At 38.2% G+C, this 22870-nt stretch overlaps 1 protein-coding gene across 2 annotated transcripts in view; it reads left to right on the top strand.

The window, feature by feature from the left end:
- Window positions 1–22870, top strand: part of pde8a (phosphodiesterase 8A) — a 52373-nt gene that overhangs the window by 26648 nt on the left and 2855 nt on the right. The window contains exons 3-19 of one of the 2 annotated variants that reach the window (XM_072380883.1): window positions 3643–3833; window positions 5038–5094; window positions 5309–5363; window positions 5577–5665; window positions 5859–5937; window positions 6234–6374; window positions 7769–7857; window positions 7978–8029; window positions 8112–8154; window positions 9943–10017; window positions 10217–10287; window positions 13506–13670; window positions 17669–17717; window positions 17899–18034; window positions 18149–18347; window positions 19354–19571; window positions 22197–22329. In XM_072380883.1, coding sequence (XP_072236984.1) covers window positions 3643–3833; window positions 5038–5094; window positions 5309–5363; window positions 5577–5665; window positions 5859–5937; window positions 6234–6374; window positions 7769–7857; window positions 7978–8029; window positions 8112–8154; window positions 9943–10017; window positions 10217–10287; window positions 13506–13670; window positions 17669–17717; window positions 17899–18034; window positions 18149–18347; window positions 19354–19571; window positions 22197–22329 — 1842 coding nt within the window. The remainder of the gene's footprint in view (window positions 1–3642; window positions 3834–5037; window positions 5095–5308; window positions 5364–5576; window positions 5666–5858; window positions 5938–6233; window positions 6375–7768; window positions 7858–7977; window positions 8030–8111; window positions 8155–9942; window positions 10018–10216; window positions 10288–13505; window positions 13671–17668; window positions 17718–17898; window positions 18035–18148; window positions 18348–19353; window positions 19572–22196; window positions 22330–22870) is intronic. The other variant, XM_072380884.1, reaches the window with a different exon arrangement.

Raw genomic sequence — 22870 nt, 5'->3', positions numbered from 1 at the left:
AACTGAACGTTAGAGCTTTTCAACAGCGGAGAAGCTTCGATGGATCGTTTGTGTCCGTATCATTTATGGGCCTTTAGCTGAGCTATGTAGGTCAACACTGTGTGAAAGTCAATATTTGGCAGCATTTGTCATGGGTTAGTATTTTAAAACAACATTTTGTTTGCGGTTAAAATTAATCTCAAATTTCTCAGAGATGCCACACCTCTTGAAGAGAAAGTCCTCATGCAAACACTCACAGAAGAGGAGGGAGGCAAAACTGTTAATGGACGTATTGTGTGCCGTGCAGCCTTGGGTTGTCATAGAAACAAGGCCCAAACATTTACGACCAAGGACATACCATAATGAACAATGGCGTTATGGAAGAAGTGCACAGAGGATGACCAGTTTCGTCACTGTGGACTGGACATTCTCTGGTGTTCAAAAGTTCATTATAGAGTTTGTGCCTCTTACTTTGGCAGTTCCCTGCTGTTGTGTAAAAACTTTAAAAAGTTGCACCGACATTCTGAGAATGTACAAAATTAGTTTTAAGTCAAGTTTTAAGTGTGTGTTGCAGAGCTGAAAATGATTAATTTTCTGTTATAGTGGTCATCCCGTTCTGTGTGTTTTTCAAGCCACAATACCAATCATTCGCTGCTTCCAGACGTGAGAATGTGCCGCTCTTCTTTGTGATGTGAAGAGAACACTTTAGACACACCAAAAGTGTGGACTCATCTTTGATTCATGTTTATTTTTTCTTCATTTCATAAAAAAAACAAAACAACAAACGTTTGCACACTCATTGCAAGGAAGACACAATTTATTTTAACATTAGTGATGTAAAGTTAAAAAAAAATGCGTTAGAAGTCCGCTAACTTAATGCCTTGTACAGTGTGAGTATCACAGATTCGGCCTCAGTGCCTGATGCGCTTCAGTGTGGCCACAGAAGGAAAGCGAGGTAGAGAGATATCCCCTTCCTGTTTTTGTCACTCACAGCTGATCCTGTCATGCCCTCCTCCTCTCTACTCCTTCTCTTTTCTCGGGCTTCACAGGATCTGGCCAGGCCCTCTCTGTTTTCAACAATGATGTTTTCTAGACGGAGCGATCGGACGCTGCCAAAATGCTCACTAACCCCGTCAGACTTTCTTTTTTTTTTTTTCTTGCTCCCCCCTTCTTGCTGTCTGTGTCTCTGCTACTTTCTCTGCTATGTCCATCTGTTTCTTTAGAGCATGAGTCTTGCTTCAGAGGCATTTTTTCTTCAATGTGCTTTTAGATAGATGGATTTTTTTTTTCTCAGTTGCGACTGGGTGAGTTTGAACTGAGCAAAGCGTATCTGTCTAGTCCCAGCACAGACATCTGAAAAAACCTTATTTCGGCCTATCTTACCCTGTTCCTCCACCTCGACGGGAATGTTGACTTTTCTACCAACATCCCAATGTGGAATTCTGATCTAATTCCCTGCGCGTACCAAACATAGTTGCAAGACTCAGAGGTGATGTATTTATGACCTGAGCACTTATTGCTGCTTGTAGGGAAAATGTTCATACAGTATGTGGAATATGGTTCGCATTAGCAACACTTCTCTCAGACAGAAGGGCCCACTGCCCAGCTGCTGCCTCAGGGTGTGTTGTTTTACTTGAGTAAAGCCATGCCAACCGTCAGTTTGTATCATAAATACAATTGTCACAACAACTCATTTTTGCATTTTCTTAAAAAGAAAAAGTCTGGTTCTTATGTCCTAACTCTGCCTTACAGGTATGATGCAAACTCAAATCTGCAGAACAAGCTTTCTTTTCTTTACATTCATCCTGCTCCCTGCCAACAGTTGGAGATGACGTCTGTTTAAGAGAGTGACTCATGAATCTAGTCTTAGTGCAGCACAGCTCATGGAGGCGGGCCTAAATCTCCTGTCCAGTATTTACGCAAGTAAGGGGGTTGCATGAAAGTATGATGGCAGAGAGGGAGCACGCTCTCAATGGCTGATTTGACGGTAGCAGGAGCACTTTCAGCCACAGCCTTGGCAGACTGGTGGGAGGGCTGCAGCCAGTCAAGGCCACCTCGACTAATTGTGTCATAGATCATGGCAGCGGACAATAAAATCTGTGACGCACAAGAGTAAGAGCTGAGCCTGATCAATCTGGGCCTGTCCGCTTGAGGCCTGAGGTCACACTGTAGGCTGATTAGGACAACAGGCGCAAATGAGCATGAATGCAACAATGACAACAGCTCAGAGCTGTTCTATACACTGTGGTGTAAAATCAAGTTTTACTGTCTTTCTATTATATGTTTTTAGTCACATTAATCTTTTATAACAGGGTGGGGGCACATCGGTTGTGATTAGCTATGTCATCAGTTCGTTACTAAACATAATCCCAGTGGTCTTCTTATGTTTTATTGTGATTATTTCTTACTTATTTTAACTTATGTAACTAAGGTTGTGGCAAAGCAAACCACGAGACCGTGTCTTTAAGCATTCAGTATTTTTTTTTATATATATAATAAGGGAAATTTTTCCATACAAAAGTGTCAAGAATAAGCATGTTCCATTTCTTTAGACCCGACTATCTGCTGGTTTCTCTTTGTATGTCAGTGCCTTTGGGTTCATTAGATGTATATTAATTAGTGTAGCATAAAAACAAATAAATAAAGTAATGCATATGTAACTCAACAGTCATATGTTTATACAATCATGTATATCACAGGTTGTTAACACACAGCCAGAGTTCCACACTCCCTTGATGCCAGTTGGACAGCTAATTTGCTGTATCTTTTAAAGTATAGGATACTTTTTTGCATGTTTATGTTTGACTTGATGTGTCCTTTTTTTTTTTTCTTCCTTCTGTCAGGGCCGTTACATGATAATTCCATGATGATTATTGTGTTAGTCCATATAAAACCAGACTTTTAAGATATGACTGAAATCCTACCAAATATAGTTTTTCAAAGTTTGACTAACACACTGAGATAGTGTTGCAGGAAGTTCTCCAAGTATACGATCAGTTGGACCAAAACCAACGTAAATGTTTAGCTCGTCTTCCTCAGTTCCCATCCTGGGCTTTGACCTGGAATTACTCAAATAAAGCAAGTACACAGAAGAAGGAGAAGCTGGTAACAATAGTGGAAAAACTACACAGGACGGTGTCCGTGTCATTTTGAAAAAAAGAAACAAAACGTTGCAAAAATTTCCGGAGCTGTAAAGATGTCCAGCTCACTGCCTGTCGTGGTATTAATTTTCCACAAGCTAAATTGTTCATTTAGTGTTTTTGCTCTGTGATGTAATAGGTCGATTGGAAAAAGGCTTGTACCGATAATCTGAAAGGGGACATATCACCACGTATCCTGGTGATGTCAGACACACATCAGTCAATAAATCAATTCCTTTTTCCAACTTGTATTATATTCTGGGACAAAGACGAGGACAGTCCAAATGATTGGCCTGGTTGAGCTATAATAACTGTAGCATGACTGAACTATGCATAAAACAATTGTTTTTCTCTCATTCTTAATTTAGATTTGAGTCCCTTTCAATGATTAGTCCACCTGTGATACATGTTTTTGTGGAAACAGTATAGTATTAGTATTAATTATCATTCTGAAATTACAAACGGTCACTTGGTAATAAAAACCAGCTCAGCTTGACATGCTTGATCATCTCTCCCCCTGCAGGTACTTTTAGTTTTTGCCAAAGAGGATAGTCAGAATAATGGCTTCTGCTGGGCGTGTGAGAAGGCCAACTACAGGTGTAGCATGGCGCGGACACCTGAGTCGGCTCTTGAATGCTTCTTGGAGAAGCATCACGACCTCGTCATCATTGACCACAGACATTCCAGACACTTTGACGCTGAAGCACTGTGTCGGTAAGGAAGCTCTGCCATCATCAATGCACTTAATACTTCAAAGTGGGTGCAGTGTTTTGCAGTTTTATCTGTCTGAAGCCTTTGTTAAAGTAAACCTTAATCCTGTCAGAGATTTAAAGCTGGAGTCATTTAACAATGAATTATCTAAAGGTTTATATTGTTAAGAAGTGTTGTGCGGGAAGATCTGTAAGGTCAAGTTTGCCTTCATACAGCTACTATTCAAAGAAGCTGAAAACTAAACACTGCAACCATTCATTCATTACTCAGCCACTGATCAAATTGTTGTTGCTATTTCAGCTGTTTGTACCTCAACTTTTTCAAACTATTTTATCCCATTCATCAAATGATTTTAACCAGCTGTTGCCATAACTTTTAGTTTTTTAGTTTAACCACTTTTCAATTACATTTTGCAAACTGATTAGACTTGCTGGAGAACGTTTTCACACTCTCATAGTGGCAGGACTTTGCAAGCTCATGCCCTAAAGCTGAATTCAAATGTGAAAAAAAAAACAATCAAATTTTGATTTCTGTTTTTGAATTAATTGATCTTCTCCAGTTTTCCTTTGTGTCCCCCTGGAGGCTGTGGGCTTTGGATCGCTGATGCAGTTTAACTGAATTTGAATTCTTCTAGACTATCATCTAAGGCTAATAATGTAATTCAGGCCAGATGATCTCATTAGGACCAACTCTGGCACTAGTTTCCATGTGTTACAGTACACTGGGCCACACTTGTGACTGTGTTTGCGGGTTAATGTCCGGCTCATTCTGGACTCCCGAGCCTTCATTGCATACTACCTAGTGGAGTCATGTCACTGAGAAATGAGCGGTGCCTGCCCATACCACTCGCTATCTTTAGCCTTGACCCAAACCAAAAACACATTTACAAACATTCATTTGCCCTGCCCAGTGTGTATGTTAACCCTATTCATTATGGCCAATCCATATGTTCAGTGTACACGCACAGGCTCCGATGAGGGAACTAAAGGGCCTTTATGACCACTGGCTGGGGAAAACCACAGGCGGATGAGTGGCCCTGTACACTGCATTCTTTCAGAGGCCTAGGCCTGCTCACAGAGCTTTACCACTGGGCTCTGCCTGCCTGTGAGAATCGGAGCGTGAAAAACTGAAAATACATTGATTTGATGCCATGGGCTTTTCCACCAGCCTGCTCACTGGCTAAAAGGCTGCCTCTGTTTACATTCAGGTCAATTAGAGCGGTCAACTCTTCAGAAAACACTGTGATAGTCGCCGTTGTGAAAAGGTAAGTCGTTTTCTCCTTTTTCTTGATCTTTTTCTCACTGTCTGTTTTTCTTTTGGTAACTAATGATTAAGAGTGTGGTCAGGAAAAAAAAAAAGGATCAATTTAGTCAAAGTCTTAAGGCCTGCAGCTTGTCATATGTAACAACCTCCTGATGTTCTCTAAACAAGCATTTGTCATGTGGTGCTTTGGTGTTAACATGTGCTCCCTTTTCAAGGCCTGACAGAGAGGAAGCCTCTGTGATGCCGCTGATCAATGCCGGCTTTAATAGGGTAAGCTTACAGTATACAGTGTGTCTACAACTGCCTGTATATGCATTTTTCTTTTATAAGATTTATATTACAGCGGTTGATCATCCCTGAAAGACAAGAATTCAGGTTAAATTACATTTGGGAGATGGATTCATTGAGTTGACCCTGCATGAATCAGTTCTACAAAACAGGTTTTGGTTGTCTTTAATTGATCCATGCTGCTTTGATCCTCAGAGATATGTGGAAAATGCCAATATGATGGCCTGCTACAATGAGCTGCTACAGTTGGAGCATGGAGAAGTGCTGGCACAGTTCAAACTGAGGTGAGTTGTGCAAATCGTTGCACAGTTTAATGCTTTAAACCTCTTACACTAAGAGAAAGATATGAGAGTGGATATTTAATGCCATTTTCAATGCCTTTTATAATGTCTTGAAAAACATCAAATGTCCACTTAGAATCTTGACACTGCTGTATATGCTAACAACATTTCTGTCACTGTTGTCTCTCCACACAAGGGCTGGCAATGCCATTTTCACAGCGCTGGAACAAAGCCAAGACGCCATAGAGATCACTTCTGAAGATCAAGTTATTCAGGTGGGTTTTATAACCTCACGCCCCCCAGCAGTCTGTCATTCTCACACTCTGTCCTCCTCTCTTGTTTTAGTGCCTGCTCATGTCTTGTGATCGCAGATCTCAGTTGTGATACTTTTATTTCTTGTCAATTCAATGGCCTCAAACACTGTAGCCTGTGCTCTCATCATATTTTCATCTTCATCTAGTAGAAAGCAGATGGGTTTTTTGGCTCATTATTCAGTGAAGGTCATCAGTAAACAGTGATTGAACTCAGGGTAGATCACTATCTGAACACTCTTGTTTCCTCTCCTTCACAGTATGTGAATCCTGCCTATGAGTCCATTATGGGCTACCAACAAGGCGAACTAATAGGGAAGGAAATAATAGAAGTGCCTAAAAGTGAGAAGAATAAGCCTGATCTCCTTGAAACAATAAACTCCTGTATACGGAAAGGAAAGGTAATATGCATTCAGTAAATCATGCTGTCATATATAAGATACATCCCATGCCAAATACATTATTTACTCTTTAATATATCACATTAAGATACATAGTACTGTGGGAATAGTTCTCCAGGTTTTCTGAAGGTCTTTGAAAGTTTTTTTTGGACATTTGCAGTATTTTTTTTAACCAATTTTCAATTTGTCTTTGTGCCCGACCATTTTCAAAGGAATGTGTTTTTTGTTTTCTAAGCCACTTAACACTGACCTATGACCTCATTCAAGTAAAAAAAAAAAAGGCACCCAACTCAAGGAATGAACTAGTGTTTTATCTACACATCACAAACAACTTAGCACAGAATTTTAAATGGTATCTGTAGTCACTTGCCTATTGCAAAGACACAAAATTTGCTAATTTGTCTTTAGCTGAATTCAATAAAAATGGTAGCCTGCACTAGCAAAGTGATTCCTAAAGAGCCATCAACTAAAAACTTGGCATATCTTTGCATGGTGTGCAGTCAATGTACAGCAGATGACCACTATTTGAAAGGGATTGCCTTAGAAAATAGGAAAGAAATCCAGCAAACACCTGACACGTGACTCTAGGGATGTGTCTGAACCTTCAGCTGATCTGTTAGCTGAAGGCTTATCAGAAATGGTCAGGGAAGGGTGGCTGTCAAGAAGCCACTCTTAAGGAAGGAAAACAGGGATAAAAGGCTAAGCTATACCAAATGACACAAGAACTGGACTTAAAATCAGTGGCAACAGGTCTTTTGGCGCAATAAATCCTCCACTGAGCCCAGAACTCAATTTTAAGCAGTGTAAGATCGTCTTGACAGAGATCAGAAGATCTTTTGAATGTCCCTCCAGTAGCCTGAAGAACTATTCCTGAAAACTACTTCAAGAAATTACAAAAAAATTTACTTCCAAGTTTGTTGTTATACTTTATCACTTCACAATTGGATCACTCCTGCAAGCACCATAGTTATGTGCTCCTGCCTTTGTGTCTATGCATACATGCATGCACATGCATTCACGTGTGCTGTTGGGCTGCACCACCAGCCAGTCAGCAGCTCTGTTTGATGTGCAGAAGAACAGCGGTTGATGGCTGTGCTGTAATCTTACTACACAGAGTGCGAAGGTCAGTCCCAAAAAGGCTAACAGCAGGAAGGGTCTTTTTAAGCTGCAAAAGCAGTCTGCAGGTGTGTGGGGGGGCATGAAACGGGTGCACTGGACTCCAGTAGCGCTCCCCGTAGTGAGTCGATGCTCTCTGAAATACTACCACACCACCTTGTAGCACAAACACTGACATGCTACACACCCTTGCTTAACTTGCTAAATATATATATGTTTATGAACAATTCACGAAATATTTCTTCACATTACTTGTGCCTCATCATTTGATGTTTTAGGAGTGGCAGGGGACTTATTATGCCAAAAAAAAGAATGGAGACAGCATTCAACAAAATGTGAAGATCACACCTGTAATTGGACAGGGAGGGTGAGTTTAAGTGTGGATCGTAGAGTTTTGCTAAATGCAAATACCTGTGTGATAACTGAATAATTTCTACTGTGACAGAATGCATTTTTCATTGCACAAATGTTGTTTTGTCATTCACAGAAAAATCAGACACTATGTGTCTATCAACAGGCCTTTAAATGATAATAATAAGGTGAGTTTTGGTAATTACTAATGCATAAAAAGTGAATTGTGCCTTGCATGTGTCAATGTGCTTTTCCCTTCTGTCCGTACAGGGTGATAAATCCAGTGAACGTGTGCAGGCAGAGTCTCAAACAGGTGAGATCAATCCCACAATTCTTTCTTTCTCATAACAATAGCCACTGAGCAAGACCATTTAGTAATCTTATCAACATTAATGATGGACGTTCTTTTCATGATGGTATATCACTTGTTGATTTACTTCACTGTTTGATCATTTAAGGTCCAGAATTTAATTTGTCACATATTTTTGGGAAGTACATCATCTAGTTTCAGTATCACATATGTATACGTGTCAAATTCTTATATATTTGTAACACTTAGGAAATAGTTCCACTTGGGAAACTTTAGCTTGATAAACTCAAACTTAGAAAATAAATTAGGAAGTCTATTGTGCCATGCCAGACATTTTAATCAGCACACTAATGGTATCCAGTCCTGCTTTATCTGGCTGTGAAATATCTGAAAAGAAATTCAATCAGTCTTTTGTTGACCTTTAAAAGGGTACTTTTATTTAGGCTAAATGGTCTGTTGTTCCTTGTTGTATTGTGGTATGAACTGTAAAGTCAGTCCACAGCTGCAACTGATTTCAACACGCAGCAGTTCAACTTCTGACAAGAAAACAAAACGGGGATCATATCTCTCCTGTGCCTGCGTCACTAGCTCACCGCTATTTGTTTATGAAGCTTTACATGTTGTTCCAGCACAGTATATTTCACACTTTTCATTACACAATACCCTTTCCCTTCATGGTTCCTGATAAGAGGCTCTGTGGGTTGATAATGCTTCCAGTGTTAAGGCATAACCCAACTAAAACTGTACGATGAACATAATTTTCCATTTTGAAAAAATAATTTCTCTCATTTGCTGCTGTGTGGCCTTTCGAAATGAATCCTGTTTTCTTATTTAAGTTTAATTTTTTATTTTTTTAATAGCTTGCTTTAAAAAAAATATGTCCAAGTGTATTTAGAAATCACAAAAACATCTACATCATATGAAATTATTTTTTAAGTAAATTCTACAGGATGTTCAAAGCAGAACTGTCTGCCTGCTCTAGACAAAGAAACAAAGAAAAGTTTCCTGCCCACTTCTGTGTAAGCCCCGACCACAGTAAAACTTCCTTTAAAGCAAGTCATTCACAGAATTAGTTGTTCTAGTTTGAATAACGGAAAGAATCTGACACACAACGAAACATTATAGATGACAAGTTGATTATTTGATCCAGTTGATGGAAATCACCTGTGTGGATCATCGTGGATCATTTTAATGCAAATTCCACTGAATTACAGAAGTATTGTTTTGTGTAGTAAAAATCTGATAGGCTAAATTTGCCATCATTACTATGAACACACACACAAATGTGTGCTAATCTTCTGGTGAAAATGGTTCCCAGCAAATGTACCATTTAGTGTTAAAAAAGTTCAGCATGTAGTTGTTTCATTACTGTGGAAGACAGGAGTACTGTGACACTTTTCATGGGATTCACTGATGATGATATGAAAAGATAGAACATCTTAATTACTTAGGACTGAAATAACAACCAAAATAAAAGATTATTTCATCCATCAGTGGACGGATTTGTTTAATCTTTAAAAATCATTGGAGAGTTTACAGTAGTTTTTATTTGACTCAGCTTTGTCTCAATTTTCTGCATTTTGTTCTGAACTTTGCCCTAACCTCAAATAAAACTTACAACAAACCACCGATTCAGAATGCAGTTGGATGTGATCAGAGTTGATTATTTTTTTTTTTTAAATTTTAAGAAACAGACTGTTACATTCTGGTTGGACAAGATACGAAGCCAAAAACAACCAGAGCCTGAACTGTGTTTGTGTGTGTTAATGTAAGGTGTTTTCTCCTTCCCAGACATACAATCCAGTAAGCACAAAGACAGAAGGAAAGGCTCTCTGGATGTAAGATCAACATCTCGGGGGAGCGATGGTGAGAGTGAGGGGAGACAGATGATGGAGACATTGGGTGTCTTATCAGCTTATGAAACCTTCACTGTTGTCTGTTTATATTGTCTGGGTGCACACGCACTAATTAGAAAGTGGCTTGAAAACTGGTGCTTAATTTGCTATTGAAGCTATCTATGAAATATTCTATGAATTATATATGTCTTTCTTTTAAATCTGCACAGGGAGCTCACAGAGAAGACACTCCTCAATGGCCCGAATTCACTCCATGACTATAGAGGCTCCCATCACCAAGGTGGGTTAATTTCCCTCCCCATTATCCCTCCCAGCCTCCATCATATGATTATCACTTAGTATTGATGTTTGCTATCTCATGACCATGAGCATGAACACTTGCATTATAAAACTGCCACAACTGCCACAAGCACTTCTTGTACAGCTACGAGCGCTGAGTGTAGAGGTCATGCACACCATTTCAAGGGGAGATGGGCTGATAAAATGCCTCATTTTATGCACAAGACAAGAAAGAATGTTGGACCAGAATGATGTGCTGTTTTGGTGGTTTGTGTAGTTTGTGAGCCTGGATAGTCGGAAACAGAGAAAGTCCCCAGGGATGGGTCATATGACACACTGCAGTTCCTCTGCTGTATCATTTGACTGTGTCGTCAGTCCCTGTAGGCGTCATCCTCTTGAGAATAAAGCACTGATAGAACTGCTGGTACTGTGTATGTGTGTGTACATCTGCGTAAGCAAATTAGTTAGAACTTGTGTTCTTGCACATGCTTGCTGACCTCGCCATAGGTGCCCGTTATTAGAGTCTCATCTGCCTTTTTAAGGTAATCTTTTGAAGTAAAAAAGAAAAAGAAGCTTATTCTTGGATTGAATGGTTTTAGCATTTAATTTGTGTTAATTTCAGAGACAGGGTGAATCTTCTGTGCTTTTATCTGCATTACTTCAACTGTTTCTTAAACAGGCAGTTGTAGAAAATGGGTTTATTTATCTTCTTTGCACATTTCTTACAGATGTAATGTTTTTTATAGATGAGAAGAAGTGGTCCTTGTGTTCCTTGTTAGGTCACATCAGTTCTTAGATTATTTCTTAAGTATAGACCCACAACCACCTAAATCTCTTGGCTCCTTTTGGCTTTTGATCCTTCACAGCCTCTTCCTCCTCTTTAGTAGGACTAACGTCAAAAGGCGACTCTATTTCTTCGTGCTGCTTGGAAGTGATTTCCTTATCTTAATCACTGAAGTTTGATAAGTTTGCAGTGATCTCCTCGCGCTTTCATCTGGTCTCTTATTCCTTCCCTCTCTCTTTTTTTTTTTTTCACGTGTAATGATTTGCAGTTCAGGGTATGCTTACATAATGTTCTTTTCTGTGGATGATATCTGTTTTGCAGTGGAAGTCTGTCTTCCAGTGTTGAAACAATAATTGGAACAACACACATTGACTGACTTGACAATGTATCTTGGAAGAAAAGTACTTTTGAAATGTTTCCTAAATAATATGATAAACACTTTTTAAACCTTAGCATATTAAGTAAATGGCATCAAACATTTATTTAATTTTCTTATTAAAAACAAAAGCTTATAATTAAACTATCTCTATGAAGTAATATAATTGCTTTCATTCTGGTTAGTTTGTCCTGCAAGACAGGAATTCATCATAATTTCTTGTCAAGCAAACCAAATTATTACAATTAGCCAGAATTAGCCAGATAAGACTTGACATGAATGATAACTTCACAGGTTGAGCACCTTCAGTTATGCCTCCAGCAGCACATAGAGTTTTGCATCTCCTCATGTATGTTGTCTGTTTTTGACATTTGGTTTGACATTTTTGGATAGACAAGCTGTGAGTTGTATAAGGATGTGGTAAATTTCTCCATTGATCATAAGTAAGGAGCCATCAACAACGCAACTTGGAAGATTGTGATGGAAAAAAGATCACATTACAGTACCTTTTTTTTAATGCTTTTTCTAAATTCCCACCTTGTATTTTGTTTTAATTGTACAAAAAGAATTAACATTTTTCCAGTTTTCATACGAGCTAAACTTAATCATTTTCCTTGTAGCTTAATATTTAACTGGAAAGCATGAGTGAAAATTATCTTCAGTAAGAGTCGAGGGTTAAGAATTAAGAATTAAAATGTGTAGCCAAAATATTTCAGTCTCATTTCAGCATGTGTCACGTTTCTTTCTCTCTGTTCATTGTACTTGGTAGTTTATCCCTTGCTGCGCATACAGTAAAACTTTTGAAATGAGACATTATGCAGCTGTTAATAATGTTTGTTCAGAAAACACCTTGGGCTTGTTTCACAGCTTGCAGATGCTTTTTTTGTGCCTGACGTGGGATCATGGGATTGTTTATTTATAGCACTCAGCTGCAGACGAGTTTTGTGTGACATGTTTTTGAATTTGAAATACTTCACGTGTCATTTGAAGATGTTAACGAGAAAAACAGTTAGGGTTGGACTATGTTTTTGACTTGGACTATGTGACGATGAAAGAATAGAAAAAAGAGCCTAATAATAACAAAAAATAGAGCATAGATTTTTTTTTAGGATTCAGCCAGAGAATCTCTGTGATGTAAAAAAAAACAACTGTTATTCTAAAAACCTATATGTCATGACTGAGAAAAGGCTCTGCTTTGTCTCATAAGCCTGTTGGAGAAACCTGACTCTTTTCATTGTCAAAGTCTTGATTAACTGGATCACATTTCAATCTAAAATCTGTTGAGTGTTTTATTCCACTTGCCTAACAATCAAAAAGCTGAACATTTCTGTTTAATAGCTGGCAAGGCTCCTCCATCATAATACTCTTTTCTCCAAACACACCTGTGGCCAAACAGCTATGGCTATCATGAGGTCACAGGTGAGGTTTCCTTCTAATGAACCTCCCACATTAAGCCTGGTTGGGCATATGTCACTGCCAGTACTTAAGTTTCTTCCATCATTAGCTGTCAACTCCTTAAAATAATTCCGAACCTGCCTTATAAAATCCTAACGTGTCAGTAAAGGCAAAGCATGCTACAGACACCTTGCCAGGTGTTCCAACATTTTCACATTGCGACATGAAAAACATACAATAATGCTTTTTTTTTTCTTATTTGTACAATTTTTTATTAAGAAGTGCATCAACATTTTAAATAAAACATTGTTTTAATATGGGTTTGCTGCAGGGGTTGTTTTTATGTCTGTTTAAATCAAGAAATGATGTCATTTTCCCAGGGGTGCTCAGCTGTATTTGTGACCTTTCGTCCCTGTATATGCCTAAAACTACAGAGGAAAAAGCATTTGCAGTCTGGATACAAAGGCTTTGGAATGACCCAGATAAAGTGGCGCTAGCTAAATGTGTATATTTGAAGTCATGCTGATTTTATCACATATAATTTATTGGAGCTCGTTTTCCAATATTATTATGTAATTATTTGAATTACTTACTGTTTCCGGGTTGTACTTTAGTTTTCCTGCTGTGTTGTTTCTAATAATCTCTTACTTCCTTAATCATTAAGGTAATAAACATCATAAATGCAGCGCAGGAAAGCAGTCCGATGCCTGTGGCTGAGGCCTTGGATCGTGTACTGGAGATCCTTAGGACCACAGAGCTCTACTCTCCACAGCTTGGCACCAAGGATGAAGATCCCCACACAAACGACCTTGTGGGGGGGTTGATGACGGTAAGCAGCAGATCCATTTTATTGCATGAAGGTCCTTCAAGACAACTGAAACACCCACAGCTTCCTTCCCCAATGCAAAAATCGATAAGTATGTGATAGTACCATGATGAATATCCAGACTTAACCTGTGCTGTGAAATCCTGTGAGTTGTTAAACCAGACAAGAGTCAGTCGAGTGTGGACTGCTGTTTTCACAGAGATTCCTGTTCATATTAACAGTGACAGTATTGGTGAAGAACAGAAGTAGAAAGAGTGCCAAGTTGGCAGTCTTGGCAACAAACCCAGAGGAAGTGTTAGATTGTCCTTTGTGCTCCTGTAGGCTTGAGAGGAAAGCCCACCCCACCCTTTCTTTCTCCCCCCTCTCCCTCTGTCTCTGCACACACTCTGCACACGGTCACACTCGCATGAACGTTTTCCTCTTGACTCCACAGGCCTGGAAACATCCTGTTCTTTGGATCAGATTAATAAGCATGGCTTTACTTACACATGTACTATGTGAAAACACAAAGGCACTGAGGTGTTCATCCTTCACCAGAAAGATTTGTTCTGCTTAAGTTATAAAAGCCAGAAAACCACGAGCTGTTTGTCTGGATTTAGATTATTATTGAATGTTCATACATTCATATTTATAAAGAGCCTAGCTACATTTGTTTTTTTTCCTAGCACTGGTTTCCAGTTTGTTATGATGAAGGGGTGCTGGGTCTGGACTGAAGACACAGAGAACATTAAAAGAGGAGCTGTCATTTTTCTGGGGAGAAAGTCTTAAAATAGACTGTGTGTACAGAGGCAGCGCCACCATGAGACAATGCATGGGTCAAAGATGAGCCAGTCTCCTCTTCCTTTTTCACTTGTGAAGTAAACATTTCATTTTGTAACACACCCATCCACTCACTAAAACCATACACTGCATATACTGTTGCCTATGCTGTGCATCAGAATTACTGATACAAGCCTGTCATTTATATTGACGCCAGCCAGTAGCCAGTTGTTGTCTGAAAGTAGTGGCGATCACTGCTCATAAACTGAGATTCTCAGACATGGATTAAAAATAGCTTTACACTTAAAACTATTTTAATTGAGTTCAGCAGTCATTTTTCTTTTAGTTTAGGACTCAAGCTGAATCTTTGTCTGAGAAGTTGGCGCACGATTGTAACTTAATTCCATACCATAGTGCCCTTGGGAGAAAAGAAAGCACACTCTAATTCTGGTCCTTATCAGATCTTTGAAATTGGGTAAATACAACCCCCAGATAAAAACAGTACATGATGTATTGCACCATGTCTTTCTTTGTTTAACAAATACAAAGTCAAAATGCGGAAGCCATGTGTGGAAAAAAAACAAGGTTCACTCTATGATTCAATTTCCTGTGATTTTTTATTTTTTTTAAATTTATTTTATTTTATTTTTATTTTTTTTATTGATTTCCATATGATTTTATCAGTCTCTCGTATTATTTTACAGGACTTTTTCCCCTCTCTTTTGTACAACACTCTTTCAGTTCATTGACGTTTGTGAGCATGGATTTATTTATAACATTTCAATCATAATGAGGACTGAGCATTGAGTGGACCATTGCAACACCTTGATTATTTTCTTTTAGCTTTAGCTGTCAAATAGATGGCCTCACGTGACTCTAGGATATTTTAGTGTACAGAGGAGTTCATGGTCAACTTAAAGATTGCAAGGCGCCCAGATCTTATGGTGATTAAACAAGCCCAAATCATCAGTCTTCCACCACTATGCTTGACATATTGTGTGACGTGTGCTGGTATGTACAACACAAAACATTGTTTATCACATTATGATCAAACATCTCAGCTTTGGTCTTGTCTGTCAAGAGAACATTGTTCCAGAAGTCTTGTGGTTTGTTCAGATGCAACTTTACAAACCTAAGCTGCTCTGGCAGCTTCTTTTTAGGGAGAGGAGGCAACACCTTTTTTTTTTTTTTTAATTGTACTGTCGTGAACTTCACAGACCTCAGTTAGCATGTTAAATGTTAGAGTCAGAGATGTAATTCTTGGGTTATCCGTTTGTCTGAGCATTGCACAGTCTGACCTAGGGTGAGCTTACTGGGACTTCCACTCCTGGACGTGTAAAAGATCATTCTCACTGTAGAATGATGGACTCCAAATAGTTTGGAAACGACCTTAAAACCATTCCCAGACTGATGTGCAGCAACAATTGCTTCTCTAAGATCATTGTTGAGGTTTTTCCTCCTTGACATCCAAACCAGCTTACTGCCAAAACTTCTGCTTTTATAGAGGTGCTCACGCCTGCTGATGATTAATAAATTAAGTGCATTTGATTAATAGCACCTGGCTGCTGGGTACCCTCTTGATTCCTATGGAAAAAGTATGGGTGCATTTAGTTTTTCACACACTGATTCTACATTGTCGATTTCGTTTTGTTAAATACCTAAACTGTAATATGTCATGTGTTGTTGTTAGTTAACTGTGTATTTAAATGTATATATTGGATTTTTTTTCAGTTTCCTGCTGTTTTTGTATTCTTGATATATAAAACATGCACACAAACAATATAATTAAGAGGGTGCACTTCCTTTTTCACATTACTTAATATGTATATATACTTCAGAATAATGGTTTTAAGTCAAATAGATGTGCTTATTACTACAGTTGATCAACTTTTTATGCAGCCATGTTTAATTTTGATTTTGGGGTGTGTGAGGTTCCTTTTGGGGGCCGTGAGGAGTGTTCTAGCTGAGGCTTTGTTCAAGGACTTCTGACTTCCTGGTGCAAATCGAATGCACCATAACATGTAACGTGACAATGCTAACATGATGATATTTAAGGTTATCCATGTACATCGTATCAACATTTTAGATAATGTTTTTTGTTTGTTTGTTTTCTCATACCAGACCCAGGAAAAGTTGAGAAGTCAGCATTAAAATTCATCCCCACGGGAATTTGAATGTCTTTTCAGTATTTCATGGCAATCTATCCATGAACTGTTAAAAAATATTTCTCCCTCACCTATCAGAATCTTAATAGGCAGTCTGTTATACACAGCTGGTGTGAATCACAGTCCTAAGAGAGCAGGATCATTATACTTCTCACTGCCTATTGGATCACTTGGGTGAGGAAGTGTTTTCCCACTGATAAGCTCCATTTGCTATCACAGCATGCAGCAATGCTCAGAGGAAGACAAATGTCATATTGAAATAATTTATTGTACATTAGCTAACACATGGACATAAATCATCATGGTGTCATTTCTGACAGAGCTATTACAGTTCATAAATCTGATAATTACTTTTTGGACTCACCAAAAGTTTCATTCAAATGCCCAGTGAGGTAATGATTTTAGGTATTGGTGTAGCGTGGCTTCCAAATATTGTGTCATAGCACACATGGAAGAACATTCAAAAAGGTTTTGACGTGACAAATCATAAAGAAAACCAGGGCTTACTGAGTTCATGGTGTTTTAACTTTTAACTCTTGGCTCTCTTTGTTACAAAAGTAAAAAGCAAGACGGACCCCTAATCTATTTCTTGTTTCTTCTTTTAGATCACAAGTTGACAAGTGATTGAAAACATGCATTACAGTTCTCTGCTCTGAAATGTAGTTAAAATGAGCCATTGAGACTGTAGTTATGGTTGAATTATTTTGATATCCGTTAAGCTTGACTTGTGACTTAATCTGATCTGTCCTTCATGTTGTTTTGCAGGTCACTGAAACATGAACACATACCTTGTCTCACCTCGGCTATTGCTGAAGTCTTTGTTTGTATTGGTACTAATTCATGTTTCATTTAGCAAGGAAAGGATCTATGTCACAGTTGATGTTATGTTGAAAGCTGTTGTGGTTGTGTAATAAAACTGATGTTGATGTTCCTGACATTGAGCTGAACTCCTTATGCGACTATTACAAAAATATGAATGATGGGCTAATAATGGTGTGTATGCAGTCGGGATTTTTTTTTACACTTCCTCTCCTTTTCCTCGGCCCCTGAAACTTTCTGTCTTTCTTCTCTTTACAGGATGGTTTACGCAGATTGTCAGGAAATGAATACATCCTTTCCACAAAGCGTGAGTTTACATAAAAGGTTGACATAAACAGAACTGTCATTTTTTTCTCCAGGTCTGTTATTAAAATCTAAATTCTTTGGGTTTTTTTTCTTGCTGTGGTTCAGCCAAAGGTAGCGAACAAGAAATTGATAAACCTTCCTGTCTTTACACCTCTTTTCCTGCTTCCTTCTTTTGCTCGCAGAGCCTCACCATCTCCCCAGCCACCTGACAACCCCTCTGTCACTAAATGACATCCCCCCTCGTATTGCTCAGACCATGGAGAATGAGGACTCTTGGGACTTTGACATCTTTAACTTAGAGGCTGCAACCATGAAACGGTGAGGCGACAACGCAGTTAAGGGCTATCTAAAGAGTGTATTCATCATTTTAGAGTGGAACGACAGCTTAGGGCGAGAGTTTGTGTTAAATTACCATATTGAATTCTCCCACAGACCTTTGACCTACTTGGGTCTGAAGATCTTCTCTCGCTTTGGGGTCTGTGAGTTCTTAAACTGCCCTGAAGCTACTTTGCGCTCCTGGTTGCAAGTGATCGAAGCAAACTACCACTCCACTAACTCCTACCACAACTCCAGCCATGCAGCTGATGTCTTACATGCAACTGCATATTTTCTCTGCAAGGAGAGGGTCAAGGTAAAATGGCAAAAATGAATACTATTTCAAACTTGGATTACTGAGATTAATGCTTTTTAAATGCTTAGGATTTCTCTATATGTTTATTTATATGTCTCTATATTACAGATCTGTAATATAGAGACATATAAAGACAAAATACTGATATATTTCAGTGATTTGCCAAAATTAAAGATACGTCCAATAGGCTGCCTATTTTTTTCAGTGGGCTCACAGTTTGTTTTTGGGGCAACAGTTAGCTTGATTGTGGGACCAAAGCCATACTGTATCTTGAAGTTAGAATTTTATTGCTCTGAGCAATAGTCTCTTCAGTCTTGGGTATCAAGGCCCCCTCTTAGCTTTTGTGTGGTTGTGGTTTTTGCCAGAATGTGTCTGTAGTTCAGCACTTTTTAAGATGATGACAAAACCATCTATTTCTGATCTCAGTGGAGTGATCTTTCATTGGCTTAGTCCCTGAACTATGAACTTAGTTCACTGAAGGTTAATGAATCCCTGTAATTCTGACAATAAATTTAAAAATGAAGAATCGTTTTACAGAATACCGTTGTATCCTAAATCCTTCCTTTCTTAGTTTTCTGTATTCTTGTACTTGAAACCATCCAACAAACAATGACCGATACAGTTTTCCTCCTTAAATTACAAGTTGTTAAGTGGAGATTTTTGCTCTATGGTATGTGCTCAAAGTTAGAATAAATGTATTTTTCAACGTACAATCTGCAAAATAAATAAAGTTAGTTAATTAAGGTTAGCATTAAATATGATCTTATTTATAAATTATTACTGTTTTTTTTAACAGTGTTTAGCTACTTTGTCATTTAAGCTGCACATGACCCTGTGAATCCAGAAGGTTATGAACTCGATTATCATTCAGACCTTCTAAACTTCACTTCTTATATCAGAAAGATTGGTGTTGTATTATACCAGACATTTGATTTGAGTATTAACAGTCCAGTTCAATATCCAGTTTAATACTATACTATAATATTCATGTTGTTTACCCCGACAGCAAAGTTTGGATCCCATTGATGAGGTGGCTGCCCTGATTGCAGCTACCGTGCACGATGTCGACCACCCTGGCCGCACCAACAGCTTCCTGTGCAACGCAGGAAGCGAGCTGGCCATCCTCTACAATGACACAGCTGTGCTAGAGAGTCACCATGCTGCATTGGCCTTTCAGATCACCACAAGAGATGATAAGTGCAACATCTTCAAAAACATAGAAAGGTAGGAGAATCATTAAACTGGGGGAAGATCACCACAAACAAATGTGGTGTATTCATGAAAGCCTTGGTCATTCAAAATCATACAGTGCACATCCAAATGAATTTTTGTCCATCCACAGTACATCAGGACACCAGACGTTTATATTACTTTAGACCGTTGATGCAGCCTGAAATGTCTCATCTTGTTACTTGAGAGAATATTAGTTAATAGTTTTTGTTCATTTATTTTTTTTAACAAAGTTAGAAAGTTCGGAGTTCACACCAGCAGCTATTGGTTCAAAGAGTTGCTGGTTTGCATGAAGCAAAGAAACAGCATCACATGGGATTTTTATTTATTTTTTTGTCAAATAAGGCCCTCAGTGGTGAGGTAGCAAATTGACATGATAATGATGGATTCCAATCAGTTCAACAAAGGATAAAATTGGGGTACATGTGTTTTACGATACTCGTTTTCAATTTTATGTTTCAGATTTTTTCAAATAGAAATTCAGATTTGACCACATAAAATGAGCTCCGTGAAATTTCATATTTTCAAAATTCCACATAGACCTCGAGCCAAAATGCACTGTTTAACCTAAATTAATTAACAATTAAAACAACAATTTCGATGTTCCAAAGTAACTGGAGTCACATAAGAATAGAAAAATCTCACCGGTACACATTTTAAAGTGTGTAAATCTGTTGCTTTTCTTTGCTATTTGAACATTTTAAGATGTTTTTTTTATTTTCTTGATCAACTGATCAAGATAATAACCTACTAATTGAATTAAATGAACTCAATTAATGTAAAATTATATAATTAGATATGTAATAGTTAGGCTAAAAATAGCATGATGTAATAATTCAAATACAATAGTTTAAGCACCGTTACCCTGCAGTACTTTCAATAGGTTCCCCAATTACATTTGAATTATACTTTTACTTATTTAGCATTTTTTGGATTGGATTCAACTTTATTGTTATTTAGCAGAGTACAAATACAGAGCCAATGTAATGCAGCATTTGCACTGCAGTGCTTTTAATTATCATGCATTTACCTTAGGAAAGACTCCTAATCCTACTTCAGCCTAATCCTACTACATACATTTTGAGTCTAAAAAAATTTAGACTAAAAAGGTATGTTATTGGCAACAATATACTTGTACCACTTCCCCTAGTTTTCAAGAACCAAATTAGAAGTCCAGTGGTATCTATTCAAGCACTCAGGATTACCATGAGCTTGATCACTGAGAATCTACAGATATAATTTGTCTGTCCATTTGAAATGCCCCTATTTCTTTATAGCTCAGAGACTGTGTGGATCTTGTTGGCTACGCCAGTGTTCGCTAAAACCGGTGAAACTGCTGAAAACTGCTGTTTATTGTAGTAATCTCTCTTGTTTCATGTGCGGAAGAACACAGCGTAAAATGGAATCTGGCAAAATGCAACAAATGATATGTAGTTGATCAAATGCAGTCATTTGTTAATGCACCGACACTGAGTAGAGATGTGGTGCTTCAGAACATCGGATAAAAAATGTAACGTTCACATCGGTTGTGAAGAACAGACTTGACGTGTTTTTGCTCATTCCGAAATCAGCCAGTGAGCACCACTGTGTGTACAGATTGTCTGAGACATATTTAGCAACCTGAAATGTTGTGTATTGTTGCCCTTGTGAATTTTTTATGAAGCACTGCTTCGTTTGCTTAAATGGACAAGCAGCTCGTCATCCACACCAAAGGGAGTCTTTCTCTGCAACACCATGTAATACATTTGCATAATACATGTCCAGTCAATTAAAGAATAAGCACCTGCCTTTTACTCCAGCCTTTTTTGGCCAATTAGAGCTAACTGAGCCTTTCCAAAGAGGAAGTTTATAGAGATGGAGTCATTTCAGAAACAAGGTGACCACAGATGCTGCAGCAGTGTACAGTAAGGGAAATATAATGTGTGTTCCATCTTAGATAATAGTATGGATCTTTATTTTAGAATGATACAGGCTCCTTGACTATCTAACCCAAGTGGATATAGTTTAAGGATGTAGTTACAAGCCTGTAAAAAATATTATTCTTACAAAATCATCATTATGTAATCAAATCTGATAAGACTGTTTATTTCTGTTTACAGCCTTTCCATCTTTGGCTGATTTCTTTTTTTTCCCCAGATAATATGAATTTGCTGACTTTTGTTCAATCTGAGTTATTAAACTAGGACATTTTGTGAACTTTTTCTTCTTGGATTAACAAATAGTGACATACAGAATAGATTAAAATGATTAATCTTTATGCACAGGTAACATTATTAAAAGTTCAGCTTGAAGGACCATGGCCAGTAAGATAAGTATGCATTATCTACTGATGAAAGAAATACTCTGTTTGTGTGTTAACACTGACGGGATAGCAATGTGATTTGAGTCCCAAAACAGAATAGCTCACATGCGCTGGTCCCCTCGGAGGGGGGCGGTGAACAAGGCAGCCATTCATCGCTATTGTCGCTGCCGTCAGAAGGAGAAAACTGTTCACACGGGTTTCCATGCTATTCACCACACTGTCACTCCCTCCCTCTGTTTTCTCTTTTGCTCCTCTCCCTTCCTTTCCTTTCGTCACTCATCGGATTTCTGTCCATCTCTCCCTTTTCCTCTCTCTAGGAATGAATACCGAACGTTACGACAGGCCATCATAGATATGGTGCTCGCAACTGAGATGACCAAACACTTTGAACACGTCAACAAATTTGTGAATAGCATCAATAAGCCACTGGCTGCTTTGGAGGAGAATGGGGTGAGATTAAAAATCGCATCATGCTAAAACACTTTTAGCATTAACTAAATTATTTTAGGTTTTACAGCTGCGGAGAAATTGTTCTTTATAAACAGGTGAGTGGCATGTTTCGGTGAAGGAAGCAGTTATAGTTTCAGATTCTATCATACACTTACTCAAACAGCATACAAGTAACAGTAGTTTAGGACTTATGAGATGATAACATTTCAGGGGATTTAAGGCCTGTTGTTGCCTGGGTACAGATATCTTTTCGAGGAGAGAATTTTACAACTTGGTACCATCTTTCTCATCCCTGTGTGGAATTCTCAGCACAGACTTTTAAAAGTTGTCATGCCTTTTAAAGGAAGGTGTGGTACTAATAAATGACTCGACCCACTAAAGTTTTAGGTTTTTTTATGTATTGTAGAAGAGGTTCATTTAAAAAACAGTTGCAAAAGGTAGAAGCATTATCAGTAAAAAGTTTGTCTGGATAAATATAAAATGCATATTTGTTACCTCAAACAACCATCTGAACTATATTTTAAATCTAATATAACATAAC

The sequence above is a fragment of the Leuresthes tenuis genome, unplaced genomic scaffold (genome assembly GCF_036924035.1).
Source record: "Leuresthes tenuis unplaced genomic scaffold, fLeuTen1.0.hap1 SCAF_2, whole genome shotgun sequence".
Taxonomy (NCBI): Eukaryota; Metazoa; Chordata; class Actinopteri; order Atheriniformes; family Atherinopsidae; genus Leuresthes; species Leuresthes tenuis.
The sequence above is the reverse complement of the archived record's forward strand: the minus strand, read 5'-3'. Positions and strand labels throughout refer to the sequence as shown.